General features: G+C 37.2%; 1 protein-coding gene across 1 annotated transcript in view; it reads right to left on the bottom strand.

Annotated features, from left to right (window-relative positions):
* SYNE1 (spectrin repeat containing nuclear envelope protein 1) overlaps positions 1-19,150 on the bottom strand; it is a 279,385-nt gene that overhangs the window by 237,468 nt on the left and 22,767 nt on the right. The window contains exon 2 of the mRNA XM_053974692.1: positions 1,646-1,707. Coding sequence (XP_053830667.1) covers positions 1,646-1,707 — 62 coding nt within the window. The remainder of the gene's footprint in view (positions 1-1,645; positions 1,708-19,150) is intronic.

Below are 19,150 nucleotides of genomic sequence, written 5' to 3'. Positions count from 1 at the left end.
ACAGACACAGCTTTCCTGCTGAAGTGTGAATTAAGACAAATCAGTTACTACAAGTAACTAGGAGCTCAGGTAGCTAAAAGTCAGGGCTCTGGCTGCATAATTGCCTTGTTTGAATGTGTTTGATCAGTCTTTATGGTATCAGGCACATTAAGGAACTACACACCTAGATCGTGCAAGTCAAAAGGTTTATCTGAGCTCTCATGGCCTCTCATGGACTAGCACAGCAGGAAACATTCACAAACCCCAATCCATGGCAAGATCTCTTAGTGGCAGCTGCCACTACTTTGTCTCTTGCCAAGGATTAGTCTGTAGACTAGGGAATTATCATGACATGCACACACACACTCTAATATCTAACAACATGGTATAGATAACATACCTAATAGTTCTACTTTTCTATAATTATCAGATTATCATTAATGACACAACACAATTAAGAAACAGATGAACATGAAATAAGAGTTATTTTTCTCCTCTGACACTTGTTCACAGCCCCCTTAGTTGATGCTTTAGCAAACACTGAATGCCTTTTAATTTCAGTTGAAGTAAACAGAACATAGTGCTTAAGTTCTCTCCTACATGGGGGGCTTTTCCAAATTATTTTAAAGACAATATGGGGACAGACCTCGTTTCCAGTGAGAATCCACTGCCAAGAAGTCCTGAAGATAACTTCGTTCTTGCAGCTGAATTTTACAATGCCAGTGTAGTTAATTTCACAGTAAGTTCTTCCATGACATTCCTCAGCAATAATAAATATTGCTGCTCTACCATATTGTCTTGTCAGATCAAATCACACGATACATCATTATATGGGCTTCCTGCTTTGCACAGTTCATTTTTGAGGGCATTTTTTGCCTTACACAAAAGTTCCTTACACAAAAGTTAAAACAGTGCCACAGCTGTTACAGCGGTTCTTTACTCAATTTTCGTGGTCATTAATCTTCAGCCTTAAAAATACACACTTCAAAAAGCTGCTCTTAGAGTTTAAAATTTTAATTTATTGGACTAATTGATAACTATGGTTAGAGCTGTGTTGTGTGAAAACTCCAGGAATGCCAAACTGAATCTCACTGTTCATGTTTTCAGATAAGGTTGGTACTAATTGTAGCTTAATACTTTTAAACTGTGTGTAAATCAGAGTCCTTACTCTTCTAAAGGCAAAACCAGGAGTTTTAAGTTGTGTTAAGAAGAATCAACAGTAGTTTGATTACAAATCTCATAATGCATCAGATAATTAATTCAGCATTGGGTTCATGAAGCACTACCTATGTCTGTAACCAGATCAAACTATACAAGACATGACTTAAGTTTTATTCGAATATATTGTGTGTAATAAGTCTAGTATTTCCATTTAATAGAAAACAGTTTCAGATGTTTCCTCTGGCTGAAATACCAGGTAATGTGCTACCTTTCAGTTCTGGCCAGAGAATCTGGGTGGCTGCCTCTGAACAGCATTCGCAGTTCTGCAGCTGACCATTACCAAGCTGAGGTGCATCCCCAATGGTGTGCAGACCAGGAGGATCCTTTGTTAACTTTAGGAAATACTGGTCAGAAAAATTTGACATATTCTATACTCCTGGGTTGTATAGGCATAGATTAAAAGGTTTGTTTTTCTTAAAAAAAAAGTTTCAAAGCCATGTGTTACCTTAGCCAGATGAGTATTGATCCATTTTGTGAAAGTCCGTTTCTGCACTGACTCTTGCTCATCTGAAAATAAAAGGAAATCAGTTTGATTAGACATCACTGGATACTTTCAGATTTACATGGTGGAAGAGTAAAATTTCCTACTGATAACAAATATATTCTTAACTTGCCAGAAATAACTCTGTATTTTATTGAGACAGTCAATTTTGCCTCTAAATACTCATAAGAAATACTTCTTATTAATGCTCTGATATCCGACTATTTGAAGAGTTTCACAGCAAAGTTCAAGTCTTAATAAGCTAATGACCAGAAAGACACAATTTAAAATCTAAATGTCAAGATAAATTTGAGTTTTAAATCCATACTATACTTACTCAAGGTCTGAGCACCTAGAACTTCTCTATACTTTTTAACTAGAACCCACATCTCCCACAGCCAAGCTGCTTTTATGTAGAAAGTCAGCTAGGGACTTAGAAAAAAATACTTCTTATCATATGTATTTGAAAATGTTTAGAATGTTGAATTAAAGATTTGAAATTGCATTATCGAACTTATTTGTCCCCTGGGAGCTCCTGCCAGGAAGGAGCCATTAGCTAGTTCAGGCATTTTCTACGTCACTAGTTACAAGTCCCTTAGTTCTGTCTTGAAGTACCAAACTTGTCTGGTTTATAGTGAATTTCCCTGACTGTCAGATCATCCCTGTGGGACAGCTGCCAGATGCACAGATAAAAATAGCTCCTGAATCAGCTCCTCCAGCTTCAGCAGCAAGGGTCACAGCAGTGGAGGGAAGAGCATTGCAGCATTATAACCAATCCACCAAGTCCTGCCCCTTTCTTGTGGGCAGTCAGTTTTGACACATGGAATAATTTCACAGCAGAAGTATTCAAGTATTTACGACAGAGATTTTTCTTTCAAAAATAGGAGGAAATATCTATTTCATGGAAAAAAAATCATGTTATTACCATCATCAGTTCTGAATGAACACCTTCATTTCCCAACAGAAAATTCAAATAAATACAATTGCTGTTTGATATTTACTTTTCATACGAATATGCACATATCCCAAAACCTACAGATAGACTATCTAATTTTAGCTCCTGCATTTGCTAGTGACTTGGGCAGCACTGAACAGCATTTTTCCTATTCCACATCTGTAAAATTAAAATGGAATATTCCTTAGCACCCACTAAAGTTCTGGAATAGGGAAGTACAAAGCTTGTTGCATTCCTAGCAATAAACTCCCTAATTTACACTCATGCCATGCTGCTTCACAATTAGGGTACATAGGGATAGAAATCACCACACAAAATTCATAGGTCAAAATGTTATCTTTAGTTGGTCACTGGCCATATACAAGCTCCCAGAAAATGTCTGTGCATTATAACTCACAAATATTTCTTTTATATATAAATACCATCTCACATATAAGAAATACAAGAGAAAAAAAGATAGCTACACTCACCAGCATCTATTGCTAGATTATCACACTTTATGCCTAAGAAAATAATTCTGCATTCTATAGTTTCCTTTGATATCATTGGGTAGGCAGGATTATGTAAATTTTTTAAAATTTATTACATATTCAGAATCTACTTGTTGCACTCATGGGCAAGTTATGAAAAATATCACTAAGATACTTCATCATGCTTCATTCCACACTGACTATTTTTTGAAGGGATGTGTCTTGACTTTGTATGTGACAATTGTTTCTACATTCTGAAAAACAGACTTCTCACTGCATGGTTCCTAACCATGAACAAGCTTTCCTTTTGACACACAGTAAATGTCAGCTGTGCTCTGCAATTACCTATAAAGGTAGCCAAATTAATTTCCATGGAAGTACTTGCACACTTCTATTGCGTTGTGCATGAATACATGTAGGGATAGAGATCAAGCACACAGAGAATTAATCCAGTTCTGCCTTAATTCACACTTCTGCAACTCAAAAAACTCCCCAGCAATCCTGATACAAAAAGACACGCCAAAAGAAATAAACCAAGCCTTCAGAAATTAAACTTCTCATCAATGAAATGAGAGAAAATGATTCCATAATTTGTGGTTCCAGTGCATCTTGGTGATTTAAGAAACAGCCTTCTGACAAAAACTGGAAATCAGACAACCAGCTTCCAGCTTCTAAAGAGACACTTTATAAGCAGAAGACACACAGAGTTTCAGTCATACCAACAAACAGCAGAAATAGCCCTTCTAAATAACCTGCTTCAAGGGAAATTATGTGAGCAATATATTCTTTATGAGCCCAACTGGAACTACTAAATAAAGTTTCCTTGGTTCTACCATTTGTTTTGTATAGGCTTAAAAGGAACAGATTTTACTACTGTAAAATCTATGTCTCAACATAACACAAGCAGTGCATTGATTTTTAAGATTCCATTGTAAATATGCCTTTTTTAAATTTACCTGGAAGCAACTGTGTTATTTTCATTGATTAAATTCTCTGCACAGGTACTGTTTATCCCACTGTTCACCCACAAAACCTGTGTGCCACACAGCTCCTTACACTCTCCACTCGCAAGGACTGTCAGCTCCATATTTGCATCACTTACCGTGCTGGCACTGAAAGAATTCAGGAAGCATGTTCAATGACAGGACATTTCTGCCACCAGCACCTTTATAGTGAGCCATAGGCACTGCTGCTGCTCTTGCTGCTGCTGCTGCTGCTGCTGTGGATGCTGCTGCTGTGGATTCAACCCCTCTCTCATGTGCAGCCAGAAGTAATTTTTCAACAGTGATCCAATTTCTTTCCCTTACTGGAAATGCAGGCCTCTTATAAAAATCCCTCCACCATCTCTTATCTGAGAATTCACATGAAGCCAAACCTTAAAAGCATCCTTATATGTTCTTGCAGAGATGCAACAGCCAGACAAAGCCAGCTGTATTGGAAGCAGCAGTTCTGCTGGTTTCACTGCCATCATCCTTCTCCACTGTTTTTCTGTGGAAAGATTTTATTATCTCAGCAGCAGCCAATCAGCTAGCAGAAATCTCTGATGTCAAGAGCTTGAATAATTCATCCAGGGACCACAACAACCCAGCTACACTGCTGATATCCTAAAGCAAAAAGATGTGTGCAAAAATTGATGCAGCTTTGTCACAGTGCTTTTTTAACAACATAGTGCTCATTAAGTAAAAACGGTTGAATGGCACAGACCTTCTTCCCTAGGTTGTCACACATATAAAGGAAAACAGCTTTTAAAAACAACCACTTGGGTTCACTGCATACTCTTGTGAGACAGGGATGTCCTTCAGCTTTGCAACTGGAAGTGGAAGAAATAGCAAGCAATGAATTTGAATAGATATGTAGGCCACTTAGCTTTGAATAATGTATTTGATCTGTTGTACAAGGGGCATGAAACATATGTAAGGATGCTAAGAATTTTTGGAGTGTTCCTAGATCAGCCTGAAACATACTCAAATTTCTGATAATATGCAGTTCTTTCAATTTCATTAAGTCAGAGCACTAGAGCACTTGAACAGATATTTTTTCCTCTGGTAAAATGAAGGCAGATATGAAATATCCTATGTGGAGATTCACATGTTATTCCCCTACAGGGGCCAACAGAGTAATACACACTATTGAAAGGAGAATAAAAAGGCTCACTTTTATTATGCCATTATTATAAATGTAACATTATAAAGGTCAAAGTCAAATTACTGTTTCTGTAAAACACAAGGACTCTGACAGTATGATTCTGCATCTGTAAGAACTGTTGCAAGGAAGATACGTTCAATCAAATATCTTCTTTTAACTGGCTGGAAATATCTTCATATTTTTACAAACCCTTTCTCTACTACAGTGTCATCAACAAACTGCTTTTCTACACGAATTTTTTGATTAGGCAAAAAAAGACAAATGTAATTGGATATATTTACTTTAAAACATTTACAACAAATTATTTGGATCAATGAACACAACCACCTATGCATCTTCAGACAGTTATGAAGATGCTGATGGAATGTTCATCATGCATACTTTCTCTAATGTCCGCTATCCTACTGACAGGCATGTACTGTGCAGCAGCAGATGGCACATCAAGCACCTGGTGCTTGGGGATGGGACAGTGCAGGGTGGCAATACTGGGTTCTGCTTCAAGGCAAGACAAGAAGGAGGCTCATGCACAGAGTCACAACAGAGTCAAGTTCACACATATCTAATAAAAGCATCTTGATTGAGTCTCACTGACTGAAAAATATGAAGATTATTTTTGTTTCTTGCTTTAGTGAAAATCAAGTCCCTGACAGCTCCTCATTTTCAGTATCCTTTTTTGTTTTCTTTGGTTTCAATAGCTCTGCGCTAAAAACACCAGAGAGCTTTTTTGTCTTATTTTGTTTTCCTGGTTTATGACATACTGCTAAGTCAACCTGGAAGTACAGAAAAGTGTCCCAAAACAGCCGCAATGTTTCAATGTCACATGAAAACACAGCATAGAATGCAGTGGAGAGCACCTCAGTGGAAAATTTTGTTTGATGAGCAGTATGGCATACATTCTCTAAAGCTTTCAATAAATTATGTTATATAACAATTCCTATCCTCATTAAGGACAGTTTTAATTTAAAGCAGCTGTAGAGAATCTTGCAGAGTGAAAGCAATATTGTGGGGACACTGCTTATGAAAAGGAGCAATATTTTAAGCTACATCATTAATCAACACTTCCATAAACAGGTGGATTACCCCAATTAGAGATATTGCACAGGGGCAAAGCAAATTCATTTCTTGTCCTTTAAATCACTAGTTGATGTTTTTTATGGGACAATGCTAGGAAAGTTTTGGTTTTTTAAAAAACCCCAACAAACAAATTAAATTTGGTGGTAGCTCTAAAGTATATATTTGTTCTAAGTTTCTAGCTTTAATAGTAACTCTATAGACTTTTGCATAAAAGAAAGGATGAAAGCAAAGAGAGAAAAATTGTTTTCAGCAGCCATTGCTACTCAGTTGACAAGACTTAGCAGTATTGATATAAAGAATGGGAATATATTTTTTAATTCCTCATGCATTTATCAAATTTTTATATTTTAAGGTAAAAGACAGCATTTGTCAAAGTGCAGCTTTCAGATATGCGCTTCTACTGAATGTAGATGGTGAAATGATCAGAGATGGTGAGGTAACAGACTGTGACCATTTATCTAAATTTCCAAGATTTGGGATCTAGGCCTACACATCACTCATAGCCTACTCCACCACTGCGCACCAGTCTGCTCCCCACCAGTTTCTGCAGAAAGGAAATCCATGCACAAGGGAAGGGAACCAGTCATCCTTGGCCAAACCCCTGCTGGAGAAAATTATGGGGATCAGCTTTCTGGGGTTTGCACAATGTACAGGTAACCTCAGTACAGTCCTTTGAGAGCCAAAGGTTTTATGTCATTTGGAAGAGTGGAAACAGAGAAAACCCACTCACACAGTGGTGGAATAATTACAGGAAACTGAAGTATGGAGAAGCAGGCTCACATCTGCAGCAGCACTGCCTGCTGTGTCACATGCTGCTGCACAGCAACTGGCACACAGCTGAGGACTTTCTGCTCTTACTGTCTGAAATGTATTTACAAAATATGTATTTTAAATTTAAGAAATTCTTATTGATTTCCTGCACTTCTAAGAGACAGAGTGTGTCTATCTAGCCACTACTTAGAAAGATACAAAGAATTATTCCATTTATCAGCCAAAGAAGGTTGCATTTTGAAAAAGCATCAGGTTAGAATAAAGTACAAACTGAACAAATCAATGTGTCTTCTTTTGTTCTCAGTCAATTTATTGCAAGCACAATCAGCAAACAGGCTCTTTGGATGCACATGTTGTAGACTGTGCAAGCAGATGAAATTTTTGAAATCTGGGAAATGAAAAATTTAGCCAGGACCAGAGAGTATGTGCTTTAACTCAGGCTGTTGGCTGCCCTTAGACTGTCACAGCATATGTTTACACTGTGGGACTTGGGAGACTTCCAGTCCTTAAATCCAAGGTAAGGCCCTGTTGTGGCCATATTCTCATGAGCGCATCAGATGCTCCTGAGCCATCCAGACTCACATTATCCCCCACTTTTCTGTGCTCTGGTTTTCACAGGAAGGAACAGAGCACAGTGCAGTGATTTAGTCTTGATTCTTAGAAGCCAGGACATGGTCTGGGCATGACTGCACTGCCCCTAACTGCTCTTCGCTTTGGTCAGAAAAGCTTCCCCTGGGTGTTTGGAGAAATAAATGAGAACCACATGTGTTCTGCAGTGGATTGGAAGATGTGTCCAAAATATCTTTTTTTTTTTTTTTTTTGACTATGTGCATCTTTCCCATTTCCAGTCCTTGCAGCGTACTTGCTCCTATTCTGTGTTTTGAGTGACTAAAAATAAAACAAACTGAAATTAAATTGCTATGCACCATATTTTGCCTGAATGGACTGCATTTTGTTCTTCCACACATGTAGAAGCAGAATGCATTCATAACTAATCAATTAATGTATTTGCATTTTATGTTTACTGTGTACAGCAGCCTGCAGCACTATTATTTTCATCTCCACTGACTGCTGTCTTAATCTCCATGTAATGTAAACATATCATTCACATATGACTCACTTGCATAGTATCCACACTCAAACAAATACAGTCAGAAATTAAAACACCACCATTTAGAAAACCATTGTAGGCACACTTAATTACTTTTTAAAAGCAGCACCCTGGAGAAGATTTTAGCTAAAATCAGGATACCCAGCATTTGAGTTAATCATGTGCAATGGTTTCAGCTCAGTCTGAAGGATTCAGATTTGCTACTCTGTAGGTGTCTGTTTATTCACCCATTTGGCACAGGGGACAGTGAAATTAAGTGTTTACACACACATATCTTTTCCTCCACCAATAGATAAGGTGAAAACAGCCTGATATAACTGATCAGACTCAAGTTGCCATTTTTCTTATAATTACTTATTTTCCTTAAATATATACTTAAAGGGATGGTATGGACACTGACAAATCAGATAGAAATCTAGAAAATCCAGTGAATTTCATTAATAAGAATAACTATCCTATGTAGCACTCCTATTTCAATAATTCATGCTAATAAGTAAGCACACCAGTTTAAAAATTAATTTTTCCTGAAGACTTTAGTATTTAAAGACACTGACAAGAAATCATCCTTTTGTCTATAAACTACCTACTACAATAGCATCTGCAATGACCATAATTAAAAAAAAAAAAAGTCCTAAACAAATATTTTGGGGGTTTTGCTACAGCCCATTGCATGTTGCCATTTACACGTTCTGCAGCCATTCTTTCTATTGACATGAAAACCTTTTGTGCACCTTTGTGTGTTGTTGGCCCACTCCCTTAGAGCTTTTAAAAAAGTCAAATTTTAAGAAAATAACATGCCACATTTAAAAGAAGTCTAATTTTTAGCAGAAGTCTTAAAGACAAGCAGTATTCACATCAAATCATTTAAACAAAATAATTTAAAGAATACTTTTTAAAATGTTGATTATAGATCTATAGGTAATCTAGATCAGTACCAGTATGTCTACAGGTACCTTTATTAGTTAGGGCTTCAAGCAGTCATTCTGCAGTCAGGAAAGGTACTTAAAAAATAGTTATACAAAAATAACTATGAGATCAGTTTGAAGGTAGCAGATCTCTGAAAATGGAAAGCATGGGATATGATTCAACTTTTACACACTCTATGGTGCTTACGCGAACTGCTAAAACAATGGAGAGTCTTGCTTTCCTGAAGCCAACCTTGTCAGATAGGCAAATTACTGGAACAGTCACCACTGATTTGCAGTAGATTTGCTAATATTGTTTGACATTAATAGGACTCCTCATAACATTATGCACTACAACCTTTGAGAGAGACTTTGTGTAAAACTGTCAGAACTGAACTGGAATTTGAATGTTTAATGTTTCTCTGTCATAAGACACAGAAACGTAAATGCACTGCAGCAAATGCGCTGCTTGGAGCAAATTTCTACTACAGTAGTAAAATGATCATTTTTCTATGTCTAAGTGAATTCATTAGCCTAAAAAGAGTGGGAAAAACCTTGATTTGGATACGGAAAAGCTCAGAATCTACTGAAATAAAACTAATGGAGATAAACTGGGCACACACTGTCCAATGGATTAAATCAGGATATAAAGGTCTTTTGCAATAGTGGCATTTTTAGTGTGTTGTTCATGAATTCAGAATATTCATTAAACATTTATATTTGTTTATAGTAACAAATCTTGTAATAACTCTAACATGAATAAAAGAGACTAGAGCAAAACAACAGAACAGCTCAAAATCAGTAAAAACATAGACATGGTAGAAAGGATTAAAGCAATACTAAATTTTGTGGCACCAAATAATATATCCTGCTATGCTGTAAAATGAAAAACAGCACACCACATAGAAAGGAAGCAAGCTGTCCAACAAACACCAGGCAGCATTTTGAGATGCTAACTATCCAAAAGTGAGGGATTCTCAAAGAAATCAAATTGGGCAATGTCTTGAACAGAAATAGATTTCCCTAAAAATGATAGTTACTTTTGAGATCAACATTCTTGTAGTCTCTGTGCTGTCTGTCCTACATGAACATCTTGGAAAAATGCATGACTTGACATTTCTGATAGAGTCCATTCACAACCAGTGAATTCTTTTCATGAAAGCTGCATAGGATCAACCATTTTGAAGTTCAGCCACTTTTATTCTCAACTAAGCAAATAGCCCACTGAGAACATCAAATGGACTAAATATTCAATGAGCCTTCAAAGTGATAAGAATCATACATCTGTCTATGGTGTTCAGTTCAGCCAGCCAAAGGTAAAATAGGCTGCTAAAACTTCAAGGCAGACTGTTGAGCTACAAAGTGCAATTCTATTAGGATTTGTTCCAGTAAAAACTTAATTCCTATAGACAACTCTATTATGGTAAGTAAGTGCTATCTAGGCCTGGAAGACTGTGTAATTGCTCAAGCAGGGAAAGATAAAGAAAGCTAGTAAAGAAACTACCTGATAAAGTGCTACAGACAGTGAAGAACTACAAACAAGCTTATGACAAACAATGCTTTAAAAAGTCAGTGGAAATAAAAGGACTTCTTGTCAATCCATCTACAAGCTATTTGTGATGCAAACAGTCTTAATTTTAGCTTGGCTGCTCCTTTGCTTTTTTCTTAATAAATGAATGAATAAGCAGGACCTTCAGAGTTACACATTTGACAAGAGTTCTGGATATCCCTGAAAAAAATCTATCCTAATTTGTCCAAATTATAAGCCTTTTCAAATTCTCACATACACTTGAATTTTTGCACTTAGACTCTCCAACTATCCACCTTAATAACCTTGACGAAAGACTAAGCAGACTGTTCCCACAAAGAGTGGCTGAACATGCTTCAGCTTGGGGAATACAGGGGAAAAAAAATCAAATAATCAAATTTTTACTGCTCATAACTGCTTCAGCTTCAAATAATATTATAGAGAAGCTGAAAGCTCAACATCTATCCTCACTTTCCCTCTCATCCCCATGATGGCAGCTGGAAGTAGCTCTCTGTTTCAGGACAGGGAAAGGACAAAATCTGGGTTAAAGGGAGGAATATAAGGAGGAAAGAAGAAATGTGAATTATCCAGACAGCATGTACCCAGAAGGTGGGAAAAACCTCTGACTGGCATCTGGAAAAGTGAAAGAAACAGGCAGAATCTGCTTGTGCTGTCCTGGGGTGCATGACAGTATTGTCATTGCCAGGACAACTCAGAAGTTACATCCAGTTCTAGTTGGTTACATTGTGGTTCCAGTTGTAACCACATCCGTACAAACTTCAATTTCTCCTCTTCTACACGTGCGATAAGACCAGTCTTTAATTACATAACCAAACAGGTTTTAAGTACATGCTCCCTATCATTTTTTGAGCATAAAGGGAAAATTGTCAATTAATAAATTGTGGGGTTTTATTTTTTATTGTTTACAATAATGTTGCTCTCCCTGTCAGACCTAATCATTAAGCATGTGACTTTGCAACTCTTGCATCATTTCTGTAACTATTTCTTCTCTTTGTTATGAAAATACTATGAAAAATAATGGGAGGGAGGGCATAATAAGTTCACAAAGAAAAAAAAAACAAAAAACTATAAAAAATACTTGAAGTAAAATATTTTGAAGAGAAAAATGTAAAAAAACCCCCATGTCTACAATTTGATTGAAGACAATTCAATCTCTGAAACCAAGTCTTAGGAATTATGGTCTTCATCATACATAGAAATCAGAATCTTTTCTCTGAATATCATTCCATCCCAAAGTCCTAGGATATAGCTCATAATCAACAACCATGCATATTCATGTACAAGTTTCAGCCATTCATATACTACACCAGTCTGCTCAATGGAATTGCATTGATCTGAATAGAATGACTCTGGCAAGAAAATATGGGACATTATTCAAACTAAAATGTACATGTCTAGGCATTGGTTAGTATTTTTAATTGTGATCTGACATTCTTCTGTGAAACACCACAGCAAGCAAGTAAGAGTAGAACAAAACAGTGCTGTCCCAACTGTGTTTGCCTTCAACAGTCCCTTCCACAGCAGCAAATCACAGACACCCTTCTGCAAGTAACAGAATTTTTGTAGTGATTATATTACTTAAAAGGACAAAAAGCAAAACTGGGCCATTGTGTTAAAATAATGAAGTCCCCGAATTTGTTGAGGGGCAGCGAGAGTAGAGTCCATGCCCTGGAAGAGGGAAAGCAGCCTTCTGGCCACCTATATCCTTGCCCACTAAACAGAAATTGAGCTTCAAAGTCCAGTGGGAGAGTTGGAAAGAAGGGGGCTGCAATGAAGGGAAAGGCAATTGTAGTCTGCAAGCAAATAATTGCTCTCATCCCTAATAGCCAGGGGCAAGTGAGACTTAACCTCAAGCATTTATGATACTTTGTGCCTACCCTTTAGACAGAAGTGAGATGCTAACTTTGCTTTTGGACAATTTTTTTTTTTTTTTGAAAGGTCTGCTAGGCTCTTATACTCTTATATCTGTTTCTTTTTATTTTTTTTTCTTGGTAGAAAAAATTGTTTTGTTTATAATTCATTTAAACATAACCAGGATCTTATTCATCATTCCTGCCCTAATACTGTAACATGGAAACTAATGAGAATTTTGCCAGTGAAAGAAACAAGCATTTATCACTGAGATTATGCTTCAGATGGTCATTATTTCTCATCTGAAATACAGACGTACACTTTTTTCATTCATTCTATAGCATACATATTTGTAAGGAGGAAATATTTCCTTGGCACACAAAACATTTTGCTCTTACTGGGTTCTGCTGAATAAACTGCTGCACTTAGCACCTCCTAGCAAAATTTCTTTCCAGAAGCAATATTTTTGCAAGAAGCCTGAAAATAATAAGATGTAGTGGGTTCATCAAGTCTACAACTGATCACAGGAAGAATTTATTTATGTTCCCCTGTGGGAACACCATTCTAATTAAACTGACTGGATCATGATTTTGACAAATATATTCTGCTGTATAAGAAAAAGCAGAAAAAGGTATTTCCTCACAATTTTACATGTACTGGACATCCAAAAATAGATTAAAATGGTATGAGAAAGAAGAGGTGACAAGTATATTCAGAGAAGGGTGTTCACTAAATAAAACAGAACCAAAACACCAACAACCATCAAAACAATAAAGATACATTTGACAAAATTCATAAAGACAGTGATATCTCAAATTTGCCCAGGAACCATGCTGTGACTAAATTCTGTTCACATTTAATGTATTTCTTGTCAAACTCAGCAGTTCTTATTTATATTTTTAATCAAAAGTTTTCAGGGCTTCAACACAGCTTTTATATAAGTGGATGACTGCCGACCATCTCCAGGAACATCTGAAACACAGTGAAAGGAATCCCCACTCCAGTGAAAGAACAGGCTAATGATAGTGCCAGAACTCACTTGGAGTTTTTATTAAAAATTCCAACACTATGTCACTAGCACACAGGTAGGTAGCAAAAAGCAATGTGATTATTTCACACAGAGAACCTTATGTGAACAGAATCCATGCCATGCATCACTTGTCCTGTAAGGAGAAGCTAAGGCGTGGGGTCTGGTTCAGGCTGGAGCAGAAATGGCTTCAGGAGGACCTATCTGCAGCCCTCTAGCAGCTATAGGGAAGTTAACAAGAAGATGGAGCTGGGTTCTTCAGCAACATGGTTGGAAGACGAAGGACGATGGGCAGAAGCCGAAACAAGAAATGTCTCAGGAATGGGAATGCCTTCTTGCTCAGAGGACTATAGGACAGTGGATCAAGTCACCCGTAATCTCTGAATATGGAGATAAAATCCTGAAAACCTGGTCTGAGCTGGTTCCAGATGGCCAAGCTGGAAGTTGGAAAACAGACCTCCTTCCAACCTGAATGTTCCTATCAGCCTATGAAACATATCCTTCTGACAAAGAGGTAATGAAAATCACACTCTGCAAATAACTAATTAGAGTAAAACCCAGAGAAGTTCATTCATTATATAAGATAGCTACAATAACTGGAAAAACACATATAAGCATGTTGCTTTTCAGGAGACTTACTCATCCCATACTGGCATAAGCAGTTAGGAGATTGCTCTCTCATCCATACTGCAAAACAGAGTACTCACAACTGCAGACATTTAGAGAGTTTCTGTTGAGAGTGATATTTATTGAATCTCAGAAGTTAGAAATTTCTCAGGTCCATCTAATTTTCTCATAGCATAAAGCTCCAAAATAGTCTTATTTAATACTTCCCACTGCCAAGAATTTCAGTGCTTGATCTTCAGCCCTTGAACAGATAAACCTGGTAGGTACATTCCAGAGTCCACAAAATTTCACTGATAGTAGTAAAGGAAGTAACAAGAATATTGGTCTCAAACAGCACCTGTAAGATAGAAGCTTTTTGATTTGCCACAAATTATTAGGAAAAACCCCTTTGTCTTAATCCAATCCATAATCAATGAAAACATACAATATGAATACACTTTCAAATACAAAAAACCTCACTTCCTTCAGCTCATTCACACCTCACACCAGAGAGTGAACTTCAGGAGAAGCTCTGCAAGCTGAACATGCATTTTATAAGATTTTGTCTGTATTTATTCCAGTTGCCCTGACACAACTCCTCTGCAGAACAGGAAGGCATGAAATATACAGGGCTAAATAGGAAGAAACTCCCTAAGACAACTTCTAGACTCTAAATTCATTTTATTCTTCTAGAATAGTATGAAAGCAGGTTCCCTTAAACCAATAGTGTAATCCAAAGATGAAGTCAAATCAATGCTGACATAGTTTGTGTTTGTTTGGTTTTTTTCCAAACATCTTTCTAATATTCATGCTGGGCAAGTATGTGCTGATTGCTATCAATGGCAGTGATGAGGCAGCTCATTACAAATGCAGCAGACATTGGCAATCGATATGGTAACCTATTCCAATAGGCACAACCTGCTATTTGTATCCCCAGAGATAGAAATAGTAACCTCATGAACTCACAGAATACTGTAGGCAGGAAGTCTTCATGTTGTAGGGTTTCCATGATTTCAGGATACCTTCAATTTACTTACAAATTTTACTGCAGACTCCCAACTTTCTTCTCTTTACTTCACTCTCAGTAGAAGCAACAAAAAGCATTTATTACTGTGTAATATCATATATCACTTAGCATGAAAAATATTATTACTGAATCACAAAAAATTCCATATTTTGTGAGAAGCATGAATCTTCTATGAAACAACCAGAAATATTCAATAAAGTAAAAGTGATGATAAATGCACTGAAACCAATTTCCATATTTACTTTATTAAATAGCCATCATTTACTTTTAAATTAAAGGATTAAATACTAGCCTTCAGTTAGCACCATAAAATCCCCCCTATTTTATACATATTACAGAAACATAGGGTAAAAACAGCTAAGTAAAACTTAGTTAAAGCAATTCTTGTGAAAACATCTTGGTTTGTAGTTATAGGCTCTTTTTCATTGTATCTAGGTATATGTTTCTTCCTTTTGTTTTGATTACCATAGTATGAAAAAGAGAAAAAAAAAAAGTTGTAAATCTAACCCATATATTGTGCTTGTTTGGTACAACTATTGCTTTATTCAGTACATTTAGTATGTATGTCTTCCTTTTCTGTGTCACTGTTTCATGACATACCTGAGAGTACCTTCTAGAAAGCTTAAAAGCTCATGACCTGATTGGGATTTCAGACTGAGTCATTCCACTGACATCATCAGGGCTTCATAAGAATAAATCAGAGTATCATGAGAACCACAGTGAGATGAGCATATTGGGGTCTACAGACCACACAGATTTATACTTCCCCATTCTTAATCAGGCGTTTCCATTTTGATCCCCTGGGATGTATCTATTGTATTCTTCAAATAGTAAAAAAAAAATATCATGAGAACCCACACAGTATCTACATTTCAGAGTCATAAATAAAAACTCTGAGGACTCCTAAGAACACTTGTCCATTTTCTCTAAAGGTAATCAAATACCAAACAGCAGAATGTGAGGATTGTGCTCAGATCTGTGATCAGATTATGAGAATAATGATGATGAACCTAGTGAAAGGTTTTAACTGCAGGTCATCAAAAATCACACTCTAAAATAACTCCTTATTATAAGTTTCAAATTCACTTTTCAAAGCACACGATCTGGGGTTTAGGCAAAGTATCTTAGCAGTTAGGGTACATTACAGTAACACTGCCTGCCCAACCTGAAGTTCAGATCCTGTACGAAGTCAGAGCAGCAACTGTGGCTTCCAAAGATTCCCGTCCCTTCTGCTCCTACAGCAGTCGCCACTATCCTGACTCCACAGGGGAAGTAGCAGCTCCCGCTTGGGTTTTCAGGGCCCTGGCACAGGCAAAGGCAGCGGCACAGTGGTGACCTTGTTCCTGTACAGCAAAGTGCTGCCTTTATTTTATGTATGCCATTATGCACTCCATTAAATGCACAACATTCTCAAGAGGTGTTAAAAAAACACTGTTTGTATCTGCTAGTGCAGAAGGATGCAATGAAAACAGAAAGGGCAGTACAAAAGCTGAAATTCATATCCTGTTAGAAACAGAGCTACATGACCATATGCTGTAACTGAGAAGCAACTGTGGTGCTGGCTCACGAACACAACAAGTGACCCTAATTACAACACCAGTAGGTATTTCCTACCAGGCTGCAGCAACTGATAGAATTCATTCTAAACTGAACCTTGCAATACAGGAGCAACATTTGCCTCTTACTCTCCTTGTGAAAATAAAGGGAGAAATAGCTGGCACTTCTCTGTTAACATTTATTCAAACAAAAGAAAAAGTAATTTGTCCAGCTCCTCTGCTGGTTTGGGTAAGAATGTGTACCTGGCCTATCAATCAACTCCAGTGAAGATTACAAATTGGTTTCTTTCAGGTAAAAAAGCAAAGTCTGTGCCCTAAGAGGTCAGATGCCCATTCTTCTTTGTGTATGTTCACCAAAGAAAAGGCCACTTAGAATTGATAAAGAAATATCTAAATAAGGTCCAAAAAAAAAAAAAAATTGCTTGTGCTTATTCATACTATGTAGCACTATCAGTAGGTTCTGCTGATTTCCATTTAATTATTGTTTTTGCCAAGAAAAACAAGATAAACAATTACTATAGCACTTAAATATTACTAATGAGCATGAAAGCATGTCCCAGGAAAAAGTCCCATTAACAAAGAAATGTATTACTGAGTGAATGTCTACCACCTTTAAACTTTGCTACTTGTTTTTTTATTATCACTGTCGTTTCTAGCTGGTGAAACAGATCCTTCACTCCTGAAGGGAAACTGTACTCCAGACAAATCACATATGTGAAGAAATTACTTTAAGTGACCTCTAGCAAATTCTCCTAGAAGCAACAAATCTGCAGCACAGGGGCTGAGCATGGGGTCGGAGCTCAGGCATAACATCCTAGAGAGTGCAACAAGGTGAGAGTGGCTGGACTTGGCAGCAGAGCTGCAAAAACGAGCAGGCATTGGGGGAAGGTGGGAGCTGGCCCCAAGATGTATTAAACACAGTCAGTCTCTTCCAGGGACGTCTGAGAAGCAGCACCTGGATTCCTTCCCACCAGTTCAAAGCTGTGTTTCCCACCATGCTTACAAAAAAACTCTTCCTGTATCGATTTGGGTACGATTTTCTCATTATGACAATGTCTGCATTTAAAGACTGCACCTCTTAATTTTGAATTATTCCCCTAGTCTGGGAAAGCAATACTTTGTATCTGTGACAGAGCAGAAAAATTAAATGCTGTCTGGTTGACAAACAAGCCCAAACAAGTTTGCCACAGCATACAGAGCTGAAATACATCACTCAGCTGCTTAATGGGACATAATGGTCACTGCGTTACAACAAACTGTTTAATGTTTTTCAGCTCACTTTGCTTTTACATCCTTGGCAATGATGTTTGACTATGATATTCTTTCATACCAGGAAACTAGAAAAACTGTAACAGAAATGCTTACGTGCTACAACCTAGTATCTTGATCTATGCCTCAAAAACTGATAGCTGCATACCACATTATTTTCTAATTGTTTTGACAAAGGAGTTATACTTCCTGAAAGACACTGAAGGTTTGAAGTGCTGATCAAAGTCCAAGAAGCCTTTATAAACTTCAGTGGGTACAGCTTGTGTCCTATCTGGAGAGAATAACAATGAAATGCAGTGAAAAACTCAGTTTCCCATTGCTATTCTAGAGTAGTTCAAACTTGCTGGTCAGCTTTTCATACTAAGGAGAGTGATTCTGAAAGCAAGTATCTGCAGTTACCCTGAATACCACTTGCCATTAGGGTTAAGAGAAAAAGTAGGCCATTTAGGCTCACAGCAGATGCAGGACAACTTTGTCACCTTCACAGTGTAAAATAAAACTACTACACCAGTACTTCTGTAGATAACTGCTGCTGAAGTATTAACACAATTAGTACAAAAATAACTAATGTAATTATTCAAGAAGTTTAACTAAAAGCAACACCTGAGTGACCCATTTCAGAGAGCATATAACCAAAACCCGTAGTTTTCAGATCAGCCCCATTTACTCATTGTGAGGCCAGATGAGTAGAACCACGAGCAGTTCCAAGCTAAAAGTGTGATGGACCTTCTCTGTCTGATAATCAGCTCAATTGACAGCTTCTGCAGAAAAGTTCACATTTGAGGCAAAGTGAATGAGAGAAGTTTCTTAAATTCTCCCCTGCAGGGTCCACACCAGAGCTTGTTACTTTCTCATGATAAACTGAGTTATCAGGATATAATACAAGCAACAACTCCCCCCAATGGTGATTTTTAATTTTTTAAAATTATATTAGCATCTAATTTTTAAACCTTCCTCTTCAACCATGGAAGCCAGAAGATGATTTAGTATTTTATTTCAGTATTTTGCTAATAATTGAATCCCAGAAGCATCAAATATTATGAGGTAGCCATTCTGTAATCAAAGGCTGACAATGGCCTTTTAAGTACATGATGATGGCAGACATTCTAAACATTCTAGAGCTAAAAAACAATGACATAAATATGGACACCCT

Source organism: Vidua macroura, chromosome 3 (genome assembly GCF_024509145.1).
Source record: "Vidua macroura isolate BioBank_ID:100142 chromosome 3, ASM2450914v1, whole genome shotgun sequence".
In the NCBI taxonomy this organism is placed as follows: Eukaryota; Metazoa; Chordata; class Aves; order Passeriformes; family Viduidae; genus Vidua; species Vidua macroura.
Note: the sequence above shows the minus strand (reverse complement) of the source record. Positions and strands in the feature narration are given on the sequence as shown.